This window comes from Barbus barbus (genome assembly GCF_936440315.1).
Source record: "Barbus barbus genome assembly, chromosome: 44".
NCBI lineage: Eukaryota > Metazoa > Chordata > Actinopteri > Cypriniformes > Cyprinidae > Barbus > Barbus barbus.
In genome coordinates, this window is record NC_136722.1 from 5,571,153 (window position 1) to 5,588,621 (window position 17,469).

General features: G+C 42.9%; 1 protein-coding gene across 1 annotated transcript in view; it reads right to left on the minus strand.

Annotated features, from left to right (window-relative positions):
• The window catches only part of gpr158a (G protein-coupled receptor 158a), a gene marked incomplete at both ends in the record, with an annotated part of 112,343 nt that overhangs the window by 81,891 nt on the left and 12,983 nt on the right, over nucleotides 1-17,469 (minus strand). Inside the window, one exon of the mRNA XM_079406478.1 lies at nucleotides 14,146-14,257. Within this exon, the coding sequence (XP_079262604.1) occupies nucleotides 14,146-14,257 (112 nt within the window). The remainder of the gene's footprint in view (nucleotides 1-14,145; nucleotides 14,258-17,469) is intronic.

Genomic DNA, 17,469 nt, shown 5'->3' on the forward strand with positions numbered 1-17,469 from the left:
TTTTTATTTAGTAAGTATTTAGGCCTTTTAGTAAATTCTGCTGACTTTAGCTATATTTGTCACATTAAATGCCAATGGTGACATTTTTTTTTTCTGAAGTTTGCATGCATATAGGAACTATTAAAGATATCTTAATTTCTTGTTATATCTTAGTTCTTATCAAACTTTTCTTTCAGTATCTTAATTTTTAAGGCCCTGCATGGTCTGTTTTCAGAGATATAGCCTAGGGATTTCACTGTGTCTCTATGAATAAACTGTTAAATTGTACACATTTTCAGTGGTCAAAAACCAAATATTGGCCAATTTTGCATTCAGCTGATCCCTTTTCTACTTTTAAAGTCCCCATGCAATCAAAATGTTATATTTTTTTTTACTTTAAGTATGAATATGTTAGCCTTAAAGGGGTTATGAACTGAGAAATGTCACCCTAGTTCCCCGAGGGAACGAGACGCTGCATTGAACGCTTTGGAAACGCCTTCAGTGTGACCACGCTCTGAAACGTGTGTAATCAGACCAATGGATGGGCGCAACGTCACGGACAGGGTGTTGTGTGACCAGAAAGCTATAAAAGCCTGTGCGGTGGAGGCAGCGGCAGCTTCTGGTAGAATGAAGGAAGCGCTCGCAGGGATGCCGGAAGTATGGCAGGAGATGCAGCGTCTTGTTCCCTCTGAGAACTAGGGTTACATATGTAACCTTGAACTCGAGCTGCGTCGAACGCTTTGGGAACGAGAATGCCCATGCTGCCAGACTTACAAGTCCCTGCGTAGTGTATGTACTGAGCACAACTACGGCAAGAGAACGGAGGTACCAGGAGCGGTACGAACGTCAAGGTCGTAAAACCTGACAAAGGTGAGCAGCGTAGACCAACCCGCAGCGTTACATATATCCTGCATAGCCACACCCGATAGGAAGGCCTTGGAGGACGCCAAGGCTACCCGACAGGAAGGCCTTGGCGTCCTCCAAGGCCTTCCTGTCGGGTGTGGCTATGCAGGTCATTCAGGTCAGTTCATTCGGGTGGAGTGAGCCTTGACCCCCAAGGGTGAGGGGAGACCAGAGGACTCATATGACATAGAAATGGCATCAACAATCCACCAACTGAGGGTCTGCTTAGTAGCAGGCAGACCCCTCTTGGAAGGACTATAACATAAAACCAACTGGTCGGACTTCCTCCACATGGCAGCTCTGTTGACATACAGTATGTGTCCAGTGCTCGCACATGCAATTAAGCTTCTGCTGGTCAGGCTCCCTAAAGGCAGGAGGACAGAAACCTGAATTACGACAGGCCGTGGCCGTGGTACTGAGGAGAGCACTTTAGAGACGTACCCTGGCCTGGGGTTCAGAAAAGCTTTGGCCAGGCCTGGCGCAAACTCTAGAAAGGAGGGGGCCACTGACAGGGCCTGTAAATATCCGACTCTCTTCAAAGAAGTGATGGCTAACAAGAAGACAGTCTTAAGTGTCAGAACTCGATCTGAAACCTCCTCAATAAGTTCAAACGGAGGTTTGCAGAGAGCCTCCAGAACCACGGCCAGATCCCATGGAGGAACATGAGGTCGTATAGGAGGCCTCAGTCTCAGCGCACCGCGGAGGAAACATGTAACCAGGGGGTGTCTTCCCACAGACTGGCCACCGAGAGGGGCGTGGTAAGCAGTTATAGCTGTCACGTACACCTTCAGGGTGGAGTGGGTCAACCCTGCAGAGAATTGAGCCTGCAAGAACTCTAGCACTGAACCGACCAGGTAGTTAACTGGGTCAAACTAGCGATCTCTACACCAGGAAGTGAAAAGTTTCCAATTCAGGGCATTTAGTTTCCTCGTAGAGGGAGCTCTGGATTGGAGGATGGTCTCAACAACCTCAGTTGAGAGACCTGAAGCTACGAGTTGTGCCCCCTCAGAGGCCACACCCACAGCTTTCACAACTCCGGGCGGGAGTGAAAGATCGTACGTTCCTCCTGTGAGAGGAGATCGCTCCTGATGGGAATCTCCCATGGAGAGTCGTTGAGAAGGGAAATCAGGTCCGAGAACCATACTTGACCCAGCCAGAACGGGGCTACTAGCATCAGACGGACCCCGTCCTGGCGCGCTCTCTCCAGAACATCCGGGAGCAGAGCAATTGGGGGAAAAGCGTATAGACGAAGCCTTGGCCAAGTCTGCACCATGCTGTCCAGCCTGAGAGCAGCTGGATGAGTCAGAGAGAACCAGATGGGACAGTGCGATGTCTCCTGAGTCGCAAACAAGTCCACCTGAGCCTGGCCAAACATTCTCCAAATCTGACACACCACCTCTGGGTGGAGTCTCCATTCCCCGGGCCTCAGCCCCTGTCTCGACAGGTTGTCTGCTCCCTGATTGAGATGCCCAGGGATGTGAACTGCTCTGATTGAAAGGAGTTTCCATTGAGCCCACACAAGGATCTGGCACGCCAGTTTTTACAAGGGGTGCGAACACAGACCTCCCTGGTGGTTGATATAAGAGACCACCGCTGTGTTGTCGGTGTGCTCCAACACATGGCAATCTCTTAGGACTGGGAGAAAGTGTTTTAACGCTCGAACCACAGCCAGCATCTCCAGGCAGTTGATGTGCCACTTGAGATGGTGGCCGCTCCACAGACCACAGGCAGGGTGGCCACTCATGACCACACCCCAACCAGTGAGGGACGCATCTGCCGTTAACGTTACGTGACGACAAGGAACTCCCAACACCGGCCCCTGTGACAAGAATCAAGAACCAAGCTGAATCAACAGCTCTGGCTGAGTTGTGACATAAGTGAAATGTTACTGGCTTTAAAAAAGAAAAAAAAAAAGGTGGGATCGCTTGATATGTCCTGCCCTGTTTTCTTGTTTTTGTTGAAAGTATGTCAACATATTGCATAAAAGCTGTTTCACGATACTCCAGTGGAACTTTAAAAAGAAATGACTGAAGAACAAATAATGTTAAAACTAGAAATGCATTGTCTTTTCCTCGATCACAACAATTGCGTAGAATATACCTGTTTGAGTGCCATAAATAATTTTTTTTATGTATATCTCTGGAACTGAAACATATATAGGGCCTTAAAAATGAACATACCACAAAAAAGACCCAAAAATATATAAGGACCTTAAAATATCATATATTTATACCTTAAATATTACAGTTTGTAATTTTGTAGATGTAATAGGCAGCTACTGTTACACATATGCAACAGACCGAGTCTGTTTACACAGCAACTTATGCAACCAAAAGATTGTTACATGTGTTGCACACATTATACAACGTAATTAAAAATGTAAGTACACAGGCATAAGCTACTTAAAATAAAGTGCATCAAGATTGTACTTAAGTGTACTATGTGTATCTATACTTTACACCTTATCTAGCTGCACTTTAGTTTGATTTAACCCGCCAGTACACAGCTAAAATACATGTAATACATTTCTAATTACATTAGAATTACAGAATATTACATAGGCATACGCTACTTAAAATAAAGTGTATCAAGATTGTACTTAAGTGTACAAGTAGCTGTGTAACAGACTCGGTCTGTTAAATATGTGTAACAGTAGCTGCCTATTATAGCTACATAAATACAAATTGTAATTACAGGCTGTTCCATAACTTAGTTAAATGTTAAGTACATTTTGATTCATGTAAGTACAACGGCTACTACTAAGTACTTAATTAGATAATTACTCTGTATTATGACACCTTAAAATAAAGTGTTACCCAATCTTTTTTTAGAGATATAAGGATTTCACTGTTAACATATAATACAACAAAGATTGCTTAAGTCAATTGTTTTTACTAATAGACCAACCAATCTCTGTGTAAAGACAACATAAAGACGCTGCCTTCTTTCAGAAGTCATTTTTAATCCCTTTGTAATTCGGCTCCAAATCTCAGGTGAAAACTGTCAAAACTCCCTCCACAAAATAGTGGATTACTCTGTAAATATTCATCCATGACATTTAATATTTGTCTTTCATAACTATGTATGTTTGTCTTTTTAACACTGACAAAATCAAAACTTTGAGCCAGGGAAGCTACCGAAACTTGGTTGATTTTGACATATGATGACCCTAATGTGACCACATCTTTAGGCAGCCATTGTTAACACCCTATCGTGTTATTGTGAGGGCAAGTTTAGCAAGAACCACTCACATATTTTATCTACTTTTAAAACCACTTCTTCCTGCTTCTTTGAAACCCGAGAATTTCTTCCCACACGTCCTTTATGAATTAGCAAACTCAATCTGTGCTTCTACTTTTAGAGCAGAATTCATAAGGAAGCATAGTTTCCTCATAGCGTCCATACTGGGATTTTTGTAAGGAATATCAGGCCTGTAGAGGCACAAGGTTATAAACGATGGCTCTCTTTAATGCCACTTCCTCTGAGCCTCTCTCTGCCTTGTTTCCTCATTAGTACCGCAGCCTATCGAAACCATACATCCCTGTCATACAGCGAGCGAGTTAAACGGATATTTCATCTCACACTAAATCTTTTTTTTCTTTAACACAACCTACAGAGAGACATAAATGGAAGGAAAAGTAATTACTCCACCGGTGGATGTATTTCTAAATATCAAACTTCAGAGGGGGTTCAAACACACTGTTAAGTTCAGTGGCTTAAAGTAGCAATAACAGCAGTGTATGATCAATGCAAAACAGCAGGTGTGTGACTCACCAAGAAAAGATCAATTCAAAGTGCTGCTGAAAATAGCACAGCTATTTCACCAAAATAACCAAATGGAAAGTCCAATAGACAATGTGTGCACGTCTTTGAATCATGCATGTTTGTCTGCTTTTCTACAGACTATTTATACCCTGGCGGATATTTGTCTGTCTTGTCTAATTTTGGCCTGATTGTATGAATAACTCTACAAACACTAGAGAATGAGCTGTTTTCTCTTGTCTGGTTGGGTGTACAGCACAGAAAAACCACAAATGCCACAACATTTTTACATTTTCAGAAGATGTGTGTTTGCTATCAGTTCTTATAAATGACAATAATGCACGTTTCCAGTAACACATACATTAGCATTTAAAACCCTTTTTAGAATTAAAGGGATAGTTCGTCCAAAAATCAAAATGACAAAACTTTGAATAGGAAAAAAAAATCGCAGAGGTTGTTTGCTATTATGAGAGACCACACAACTTTAGAGATGTCAGAAAGAAAAATCTTCATGGATTTAAGACTAACCTCTGACCAACCTATGACAGATTGAAGAACAAAGTGGGTCAATGATGATCAAGATTTCTCTAATTTTAAGTATTCTTTGATCATTGCTGTATTGCTGACTTTGACTTCTTCCACTGTCAGTGCTGAGTCCACTGTCTTCAGTAAACCCTCTCATCTGATTGAAAATCTACTCCTGGTCATCATTGTTTATACTGGTCTCTCCAATGGCTCCAGCTTTTCATAATGCTTTGCATTTAAATACGCTGCTAGGATGTTCTTGAAGTTTCTAGGCTTCTGGAAGGTTACCAAAGGACTGCACTCCTGTAGCTCACACTGTACACACACAGTATGGTGCTAGCAAGGCCATGGGTTATGCATGAACGCTACACATCAAAGCTTTCTACTGAGGGTTAGAATTTGCACTGACCCTAAATACGATTGATGCTTGTCTTACACAGTAGGATGTTTTAGCATCCACAGTCAAACCAAAACCAAACCTTCAACCACAATGGCTAAATGCATATGCTGTAGAGTATTACACATTCCGGAAGTCTTTGCTAATGATATTCTTGGTCTAATGTAGAGCTGGAGTCAAGTCCAGCTTTGTCGAGTCCAAGACAAGTCCAAGACCAGGACTAGTCGAGACCGAGTCAAGACCGAGTCCAAAGAGGCTCAAGTCCATGTCAAAAAATTTTGAGTCCAAGTCAAGACCGAGTCCAAATGAGAGAAAAAAAAAAGGATCCTCTTCAAGACCACATACTCAATTATTGATAATGTATGTGATGCGAGAGACAGCATATCTTCTATTCTAAGAAAATTATTTTGCATTATTATTTGTAATGATCATAAAGCATGTGCAAAGTAACAACTCTGTAGGACAGGGGTCTTCAAACTAGATCCTGGAGGGCCAATGCCCTGCAGACTTTAGCTCCAACTGGCTTAACACACCTATCTGGAAGTTTCTAGTGTGTCTAGTAAGAGCTTGATTAGGTGGTTCAAGTGTGTTTAATTAGGGTTGTAGCTAAACTCTGCAGGACACCGGCCCTCTAGGACCAAGTTTGGAGCTGTAGGATCAAATTATTTTTATTTACTTTATTTACATTTTATATACTTTAGGTACACAGCAAAAAATCCAGGATGAAATTAACTCTCCTGGGAGTACATGTGAGAACACATAAGGGTCAAGAGCCCAACTAAAGTAAACGCTGACCACTATAATGGTGACACAGACATTGGCTGTGTCCAAATTCAGGGTCTGCATCCTTCGGAGTACTCATTTGAAGGATGTTACGTCACAGCGCCGCGACGAAGGCTGTCCAAATTCGTAGGATCCTTCAAATGCGGCCCACAAATACGTCCTCCTTTTCCCCGAATTGGAAGGATGGGTGTGGTGGATCCTTTCCCGTCCTACCTATCCCATAATTCTTTTCGGCAGAGCGTAATGGCGGACGAAGCGAGCGGTAGCGGAGTGGGAGAGGAGTTTCTCTGACAAAACAAGCTAAAGTTTATGCTTCGGGTCAATGAATTTGTAGGAGAAATTAGTAGAATACTTAAAAACAAATAAAAATAGGCTATAATGGCTTACCTGGATGTGACTGTCTTGTAGTCTGATATAAAAAACTCTCCGACAACGAGCAAAGAAAGTATTTAATTTATTTAATTGCTTTATTTCTTCCAAAAGAATTAAAATGAGGAGAATAACTCTTTGTTTGTCCATTTTCCCACTTCTTGCTTGGCGCTGTCACGGTTGCTAGGCGACAGGATATGAGCAACGGGTAAGGGAGGGAACTGAAAGAAGGGTAGGCTGTCCAAATTCACAAACACCGACTTCCGGGTTTTGCGGACGTCGGAGGATCCCTCCTCCTTCAACCGGGTAGGAAGGATCCTAAGGAGGATGCAGACCCTGAATTTGGACACAGCCAGAGTGATTTTCGTCTTTGGTGATTCTGCTCGTTAACATCAGGTGTCTTCAATAATGGTCAATCACCACTCAATGAATCTCTTAATTACCTCATTAACTTTAACTCTGCTTCAGTGTTAATTTAACACTCTTATTTCACACTCTTGAGTGTGGTCTCACATGTACTCCCACGAGAGTTAATTTCACTATTTCATACAAGCTGAAGTGCAACTTCACATTTTCAGTCTTTTTATTATAGTGTAACAGTATTGTTATACAATATTATATGTATTATACTGCTTTATAATAATAATTGTGTATAACATAGACATATCCACTGATTTGCATTGATTTTGCCTTTGTAATAATAGTCCTGCATGAAATGAGGAAATTCTGTGATGTGTGGTAACAGTGGAGTTTTTTTTTTTTTTTTGCAATGATGATTACTTGTGATAAATAAATGAATAATTAACTGTGCATATTAGAGCCAACAAAAAAACTTTTTTTTTTTTTTAACAGCGGTGAGCGTTACAACATACAATTCCATCCTTTCCCGTAACAAAATTGAAAGCTAAGACAAGATGGAGAGACAGCTGATCATAGCTGTACAAGGATAGCCATTTTTAAAATAAATTTAGTTGCAGAGCTACTGCAAGGGATTTTTAGTGCTGGAAATCCATTTATCCTTTGCTGAAACCGCGTCTTCATGGAGAACACAGGTCATGGTTGCTTAGCAATGGCAGACGCCACAGGAGCGTGAGCATAGAGCGTAGGCTACAAAGTGCTTTGGAAAGAAGGAGAAAGCCGCGCGCCTAGCTTTTTCCACGCGTTTTTAGGCGCGACATGCGAATATGGTTTTATTTGGAAGGAGAAAAAAAAGCATAATGCTGGACTCGGTCGAGTCCAACGAGAACATTTGGCGAGTCCAATAGCCAAGTCTGAGACAAGTCCGAGTGCAAACACCAACGAGTCCGAGACGATAGAAAAATGTCTCAAGACCGGACTCGAGTACTACAGCCCTAATCTGATGAAGTCGGAAATCTCTGGTTTGGCTTAAACAGGTTCAGTGACATGTGGGCTGCAGTTTCAGCGTCAAACATCCAAGATAATGAGAGTGAATTACAGATTTTTTGCATACAAGGGGCCCACTGGTACAAAGCCGCTATATCACATTACATTAAAACTCTTGATTGCAATGCAGTTTTGAGCTCTATTTATAGTCAGCGTCACCGTCAACAGACCTGTTACGAGGGGTGGATGAAAGCTATTATGACAGAGGTCACAATTCAATTGCATAATATAGTGAAGATGCTGTGTTGCTATGTGCGGTATGCTCGACTATGTCTCGCACACGCACACTGTGCAGTGTCCATCAGGAGGCCGAGCACACAAAGAGCTTTCTTCAATTATTCAGTGCACCCTGTGCAATCTTTACATCACATTCATTATGAAGGAGCCAGACCTTAAAAATCTATTCTCTTTATAACTGCAATCCTCCAAGCATCAGGTTAACAGCATTAAGACACAACAAAATCATTCACTGTTGAGCCAGAAGGTCAAAGATACATATAAAAATGTATTTTGTCATTCAAAATAACAGCAGGATGAACGCCATGAATCAAGAGCGGAAATCACAATGTGAGCTGGCATGCTGCTCTGCACTGATGTGATTTTTGGACTGCTTTGTAAGAGGTCCTGAAGAGTTCAAATTATTTATGTTCTACTGCAAACTGGGGATATTAAAGGAATAGTTTTTCTTAAAAAATTAAGAATCAAAGCAGTAAATATATCAACAATGCCTTTTAGCGTTAATGGCACCATTTTTACTACATATAACTTAATTTTAGGTCTTAAGTTTTGAGCTGTTTAGCAGCTATCATATGACTTTTGTTGACAATTTGTTTCTTGATTTTCTGTGAAAAAAGTAAGATATTTTTGAATAATATAAAATAATATAAAGTAATAGTTTTAGTGTGCTTTTTTTTGTAAAGTTCTTAAAGACCTGAATGTATAGTTCCCTATCTGTCGGTCACTACGAGTTATGTTGTGACGACATTAGGGATTTACCTGGGAGCCCCGATCACCTCTGATAAGAGAAAACGCCAATGAAATTGGCTAGTGGATTTTGCATACCTGAGCCACTCCCCGTGCATACGGGTATAAAAGGGCGACAGGTGCATCCACTCATCAGATTTTTGCTTCGGAGCCGAGTGGATGAGAAGTTTGCTGATCTCCACTAAGCCTTTTCTACCTCTACTTGTTCCCGGTTGGCGTTACGGTGCAATCAGCGGTGTCCCTCCAGCAGCGATTCCCCTGGGCACTTCAACTGAAAGAGCAAATTCTAAAAGACCAAATCGCGGATGCTTCGCGTCTTTTTAAAGATGCCGTTCCGTGTGGTCTCTTGTTTGCAGGACGTTACCTGTCCGCGGATGACGGACACGATTGTTGTCTTCAGTGTCTCGGCATCCAACACGCTGAAGATGCGTTCATGGATGATTCATGCGCCCAGTCCCAAGCCCTCGCGGCTGGATGATTGGTTTATCGGGGCGGGACGCGGCTCAGAACTGCGCTTTGCCCCGGTGCCTTTCTTCCCGGATGTGCATGAGGAGCTGATGAAGTCGTGGACGGCCCCTTTCACGGCCAGAAGCCGCTCGTCTCCCTCCTCCGTCCTCACTACCCTCGATGGCGGGGCGGCTAGGGGGTACGTGGACATTCCCCAGGTGGAGAGAGCGGTTGCGGGGCACTTGTGCCCACAAAACGCCGCCACTTGGAGGAATCGTTCGCGTCTCCCATCTAAAGCCTGTAAGTTAACGGCTCCTCTCGCGGCCAAGGCTTACAGTGCTGCGGGCCAGGCCACCTCTACCTTGCATCCCTCCGGGCGACGAAAGTCACGGCACGGTCCCTCAGGAAGGCGATGTCCACTCTCGTGGCCCAAGAGCGCCATCTCTGGCTCATCCTGGCCCGGTCGCGAGAACAGTTGTGTGGTCACAGGGACCTGGTGCTCCGGCACCTCAGCCAGTTGGGGCTTCAGGTCAACTGGGAAAAGAGGGGCTTCAGGTCAACTGGGAAAAGAGCAAGCTCTCTCCTGTGCAGAGAATTTCTTTTCTCGGTGTGGAGTTAGACTCCGTGAGTATGACGGCACGTCTCACGGACGAGCATGCCCAATCAGTGCTGAACTGCCTGAGTTCCTTCAGAGGCAGGACAGTGGTTCCGCTGAAACTCCTGGGGCATATGGCATCCATAGCCGCAGTCACGCCGCTCGGGTTGCTTCATATGAGACCACTTCAGCACTGGTTACACGCACGAGTCCCGAGATGGGCATGGCGCCGCGGTAAACATCGTGTGACCATCATGCAATCGTGTCGCCGCTCTTTCAGCCCCTGGATGGACCTTGCATTTCTAAAGGCCGGGGTGCCCTTAGAACAAGTGTCCCGGGATGTTGTTGTCACAACAGATGCCTCCAGCACGGGCTGGGGCGCTACATGCAACGGGCAGGCAGCCTCGGGGCTCTGGACAGGGCCTCGACTGCTTTGGCACATCAACTACTGCTACTGGCAGTGCATCTGGCCTTGAGGCAGTTCCGGCCACTGCTGTTAGGCAAGCATGTGTTGGTCCGTACGGACAACACTGCAGCTGTTTCATACATCAACCGCCAGGGAGGTCTACGATCACACCGCATATCACAGCTCGCCCGCCATCTCCTCCTCTGGAGTCAGACACAGCTCAAATCGCTGCGTGCCGTCCACTTTCCGGGGGAGCTCAATCGAGCAGCCGACGCGCTCTCACGACAGCTCACGTTCTCCGGAGAATGGCGACTCCATCCCGAAACGATCCGGCTGATTTGGAGTCGATTCGGGGAAGCTCAGGTAGACCTGTTTGCTTCCCGCGAGTCCTCCCACTGCCAGCTGTATTACTCCCTGACCGAGGCCCCCTCGGCACGGACACACTGGCACACAGCTGGCCTCGGGCTCTGCTCAAGTATGCGTTTCCCCCAGTGAGCCTGCTCGCACATACTCTGTGCAAGGTCAGGGAGGACGAGGAGCAGGTCTTGTTGGTTGCGCCATATTGGCCCACCCGGACCTGGTTTCCACAACTCATGCTCCTCGCGACAGCCCCTCCTTGGCGCATTCTGAGGAAGGACCTCCTTTCTCTGGGGCTCGGCACCACATGGCACCCAGATCTGTGGAACCTCCATGTGTGGCTCCTGGATGGGACGTGGCAGACTTGAGTGGGCTGTGTTGGACACCATCACTCAGGCTAGAGCTCCTTCAACTAGGCAAGCCTATGCACTGAAGTGGAGTCTGTTCGCAAACTGGTGTTATTCTCGTCGAGAAGACCACCGAAGATGCACGATTGGAGTAGTGCTTTCTTTCCTGCAAGAGAGGTTGGAGCGCAGGCTGTCGCCCTCCACCTTGAAAGTGTATGTGGCTGCTATTGCGGCCCATCACGATGCAGTGGATGGCCGGTCCCTGGGAAAGCACGTGAGGTTCCTGAGGGGTGCCAGGAGGTTAAATCCTCCTAGGTGCCCTCCTGGGATCTCTCTATCGTCCTGACTGGACTTCAGAGGGGTCCCTTTGAGCCGCTGGATTCAGTTGAGCTGAAGTTCCTGTCTGCTAAGACAGCGCTCCTGATCCTGCTCACTTCCATCAAGAGGGTCGGGGACCTCCAAGCATTTTCGGTAAGCGAAGAGTGCCTTGTGTTCGGGACGGTCTACTCTCACGTTGTCCTGAGACCCTGGCCTGGATACGTGCCTAAGGTTCCCACCACGCCCTTCCGCGTTCAGGTGGTGAACCTGCAAGCAATGCCCTCGGAGGAGGCAGACCCAGCCTTGGCGTTGCTGTGTCCCGTAAGAGCGCTGCGCATATATGTGGACCGCACACGGAGCTTCAGAAGCTCTGAGCAGCTCTTTGTCTGCCATGGAGATCAGCAGAAAGGGAAGGCTGTCTCCAAGCAGAGGTTGGCCCACCGGATAGTGGATGCCATCGCCTTGGCATACCAATCCCATGCGTTGGCGCACGGCGCCTCTTTAGCAGACATCTGTAGAGCCGCGGTCTGGGCGACACCGAACAACTTCACGAGATTTTACAGTCTCCGCGTTGAGCCAGTTTCTTCCCGTGTGTTGGGTAACAGGTAAGTGGCGGGAAGCATTGGCCGGTGTCACGCTTGCTGCGCCATTCCCCCTCACCCGGGATACAAGCGCTTTTTTCCTCCTCCAGTTTAGTTCCCTGGACGGCGAACATGGTGGAGTTCCTCCAGCACCCCCGGCAGTCAGGCTGGGCGGAGCAGTCTGACGCCAGGCCCAGTACTGGTGTTAGCTTGCCCGGGTCTCCGGTCAGCCCCTGGACTGGGCTAGGTGTCCATATGGCTTGATTCCCTTCGGGTAATCCCATATGTGTATTCTTCCACGGTAAGGTTTCCCTCTCTGTAAACCCGTGTCTTCCCTTTGACAGAGAACTCTGTCAGGCTCTGCTGGCAGCCCTCCTCCCTACACCTAGGTAGGATCTGCCACAGAGTCCAGTCATATGTAGTACTGCCCCAGGCCTGGGTCAGTCCATATCAGTGTCTCCACATGTCACCTCCCTACGGGCAGGATGTGGCCTTCGTAGCACCCTTCTCCGGAAGGCCCACTTCCCAGTCATTACTGCCAAGCTGTAACAACAAATAGGAAAGACTTGAAGCTATCTTTCGTTGAAGGTCAAAATCCCTTCCAATTTCTGTGGGGAAAGGAACAGCGGCTTGGCCATCTCCAGCAGTGATGTACTCACCTCTGGTCCCTGCGGGTACCAAGGTCAGCAAATTTGCACTGGGGCGATGGGAAGGTTGCGACCTTTTGCATGGCATTTGTCTGACACGCGCTAGCTTGTCAACATCTGCATGCCACAAGGTTGTGACGGGGTTCAGGTTGTAGCGCTTTCCATAGACCTCTAATGTCGTCACGACATAACTCGTAGTGACCGACAGATAGGGAACGTCTCGGTTACGTACGTAACCCTCGTTGCCTGATGGAGGGAACGGAGACGTTATGTCCCCATGCCACAATCTTGAATCATCGCTGGTTGGCAGGGACAAGTTCTCGGCTCCTCAGTGGAAAACCTGATGAGTGGATGCACCTGTCGCCCTTTTATATCCGTATGCACGGGGAGTGGCTCAGGTATGCAAAATCCACTAGCCAATTTCATTGGCGTTTTCTCTTATCAGAGGTGATCGGGGCTCCCAGGTAAATCCCGCTGTTAGTTTTTTTTTTTTGACAATTAACTGTCCTGTAACTGCATTACATGAAAATGTAATTATAATTTAAATAGTTTAATTTATAATTTATAGTTTATATTTTAAATTGATTAAATTAAATATATAATTAATTTATATTATAAATGCAATTAGCTGAACTTTAGAGTGACTTTTTGACGTACTTATGTACATTTTTATATAATATCATTATTACTATTATCTTTGAAATACTAACAAATATATATATATATGTAATTTCTATTGAAACGTGCCATGTATATTTGGAATTATATGTTTGGAATTTAGATACTGAATATTTAAAATACTGAATATCAAATAGCACACTACAGTAACGTGCTTTTAGATGTATGTATGTTAGTCAACACATCAAAATACATGTACTTCTTTAAAGCTCAACAAAATATTATAATGATTTAAAATGTAATTTGTTTAATTTGACATAATTACCAAGTACATGGTCAGTAAGCGCTCGGATTTCATCAAAAATATCTTAATTTGCGTTCTGAAAATGAACAGAGGTCTTACGGGTTTGGAACGATATAAGGGTGAGTAATTAATGACAAAAGTTTCATTTTGGGGTGGAGTAACCCTTTAAGTGGCCTTTTATTTTATAAATAATATCTATATTATACTTTTACATTTTGAAATACACTACAGGTGCTCATTCAACAGAATCATGTGCATCTATTTTCACAAAGGCTGCCACATGAACTTTTCCTTTAATGTTATATTCTAATTATATTTGTAATCCACTGAAGTGTGACTGGTATTAAATAAGAAAAAATAAATAAAACTTTAGTGTTTGCAATCATGACACTGAAGCAAAAGCTTGAAGTTGGACTCACCTCCATAGTGGTGAGGTTGCACCTGTGTGGCCAGGCATCTGCAAACCAGCCATCTGCAGAGCACTGATCAATATCCACATCCTGCAGGCTGACATCCACTCGAACAACACCCCTATATGATATGATAGAGCACAAGAGAAAAAGAGAAATTAATCTATTGATAACTGTAAATGTTTAAAGTAAAACACTGGCACTTTAGATATACACTTACAGTACTTCACACATGTACATTTAATGCTAAAAGTGTGCTAAAATGATTCTTTAGCTTTGATTGCTAAGCAGAAAAGTCATTGATTGACACGTCTATTCAAATCCTAAATTGTGTCTTTGTTCTAAGTGACATAACAGCCAATGTGGATGTGTGTCTACACGGATCCATTAAGACTAAGCATTTTCCGTATTGATATTTTCACCCAGTAAACAACAAATCATCAATAAGATGATCAATACACTCTTTATCAGTCTGGTCTTCCTCTTCAGTCAGCAGAGGAGAGGAAGCTTTTGCATTCTCATCAGCACTCATAAAGGGAAGAAAAGAACATCAAATCATCCAGAACCTTACAGACATAATGTGTAATAGTCTCTCTTCATAGAGAGGCAGCATCCTGAACAAATAACCTGTACTATGAAATCAGATATAGAAATTCTTACAGAAAATAATTGTTGATGGCTTCATCATTTGGCTGAATGGAGTTTTGAGTTAAGAACTCAAAGAATGAAGTTGACTGACACTGAATGATCTTTGATGGCATCTCTCTTCAACATGTTTAGTTTTATTTCTCATCACAGCTGTCTGCACCAGCATTCTCACATCTGCTGTCAACGTGCTGGAACATTAAGAACAGGCTTGTGCAAAATCCTAGTCTCAGTTGCGAGAAATCACATTATGAAGCACAGACGTGCTCTAAAGGCCTGTTCACACCAATACAAATTTGGTTTGATTTGCTCATGCGATCTGTCTGTTCAGATGGGCTGAATACATATGCAAATCACTCTCAGGCAGAAGGTGCCACTTAAGAAAAAGCATAAATTAAGATACCGATACTGTGCCATGGCTTGATTCTGGTTGCAGCTTCAGTTATGTACCGGAATGGGACTGGTTATTATACACTGATGTTGAATGACAAAATAACTTCATATACTAGTAGAGTACATAATGCATACAATAAGTGCATAGTATTGAATTTGGAACACTAAATTCATGAAAATGTACTGTAAATAGGCTACTTTGTATATGGAACATGGTCTGAATAAGAAACAAGAGCTTTTACCAGTAAGCAACCACCAGTACAGTATTGTGCTTTGCAAAGGCACCACTCTCGATTTCTTCAGAAAATGATCTAATTTCTCTGTTACAGTCTTGCCTTAGCATAGCTTTTTCACAACACAGAAAGGATTTAGACAGAATTCCTTTACTTCGTATAGGACATTGTCCAATTTACTGCAAACATAAATATAGGCGTCTTTATTATTAATTTGACACAATCATAAATGCATCAAAATTATTACATGTTCTATGCATACACAGGGGAAATAAATAACATGTTAATTTTCAGTACAATATTGTAGGCTGTATAAACATAAATACCAATATAGCGACAATATGAATTAAAGAATATCATTATTGTCTGTGAAGTTGCCTGATTTTGATATCTACAGAGTATAGTGATCTTGATGATATAAAATACAATTTTATGAATTTGAAAGACAATAATATACATTTTCATGTTGTCAGCAATAAATCATACATCTAATCCAAAGTCTCTCAGACTGACAATTTCTCTAGAATAACACATCATTTTCAATATTTTCCAAATACAGTTCATTCCAGAGCTGCTCTACGAATTATCTTTATTGCGCAATGCCTTGCAAACCCTTAGTGAGACAGACAGCTAAACTCCTTTCATTGTATAAATTATTTTTTTTTAATAGCTGTTTATAATTATATTAAGTTCTAATTATAATAAATTATATTCATTTATAATTATAATAAAAAATAATAAATTATTTGCTGTCTGGGTGGAAGAAATCTTGTGTCTTGATCTAGACTGCAGTCTGCTAATTGATGACCTCTGGACAAGGTTGTTGGTATTTGGAACTGAGCCAAGGGGTAGTTAACGTGTTTGTAAATTGAACATGTCAGATTTTATTATATATTAATTTAATGACATTATTATACTCATATATTACTTTTAACAAACACACATTTCCAATGTGTTTCAGGAAGAAGGGGACATTAGCTACAGTAAACCAATCATCACACATGCTTGTGTTTTGGCTCTGATTGATGAAGTGGTTGTGGAGCTTTGTAATAACATAGAAAGCCAGCAAGAGAATAACCGTAAAGATCAGATACTGAACACCCATTTCTGCTTAATCGCATACCTGTGTCGCATTAAATTCTACTTAAAACACAATATACTTAAAATAAATGTATCATAGCATTAGTTTTGGCAGTAAGATATTTTCTGTTTGAAATTTCCAGCAAGCCAAAGTCACACAAACATGCTGATTGCTTACTGAAACCATTGTTGATGGTTTCAGATCAAATTTTGCAAAATTCCAATTGACCTGTAAATAATAACATACTAAAATTACATTATTTTACCTCACTTTCTAACATATATTTTGTTTTTTGTTCATTCATTCAAAAATAAATAGAATAAACCTTTGAAATCTTTGTCATATTAGTGATCATAACCAATGTCAGATGCAGTCGTTTTTTTATTTTTTCACATCAAAAGACATTAATTGACTGAAGTTGTGTGAATTACTTTTGGATTATTTATAATGTTTTTATCAGCTGTTTGGACTTTCATTCTGACGGCACCCATTCACTGCAGAGGATCCATTAGGTGCAGTGAAGTAATGCAACATTTCTCCAAATCTGTTGCGATGAAGAAACAAACTCATTTACATATCGGATCTCCTGGGGGTGAACTATTCCTATAACAATTTGATATGGAAGATACTACATATCAAATACTAATTCAAAATCTGCATAAATATGATGGTTTATATAACCAGTTGTTTCCTGAAACCATTTATGAAAATTCCATAAATCGTATCGATGCTGTGGTCTGTGGGGGTTAAGGAATTCGATGTGGATATATAGTTTCAAAGGCATATGAGAATGATAATAATCCTCTATACTCCATCTTTCTCATGTACTGCAGGTGAAAAGTCATTATAAGCTATACTGTGGTGCACGCTGGTCCTGCAGGCATGCAAACATAGATCAGAAAACACTGAGAAGAAGGACTGCCTGAGGTAACAGAGATTTCTCTGTTTCTGTCTGCGACTATACAGTTGGGCAAAAAAATA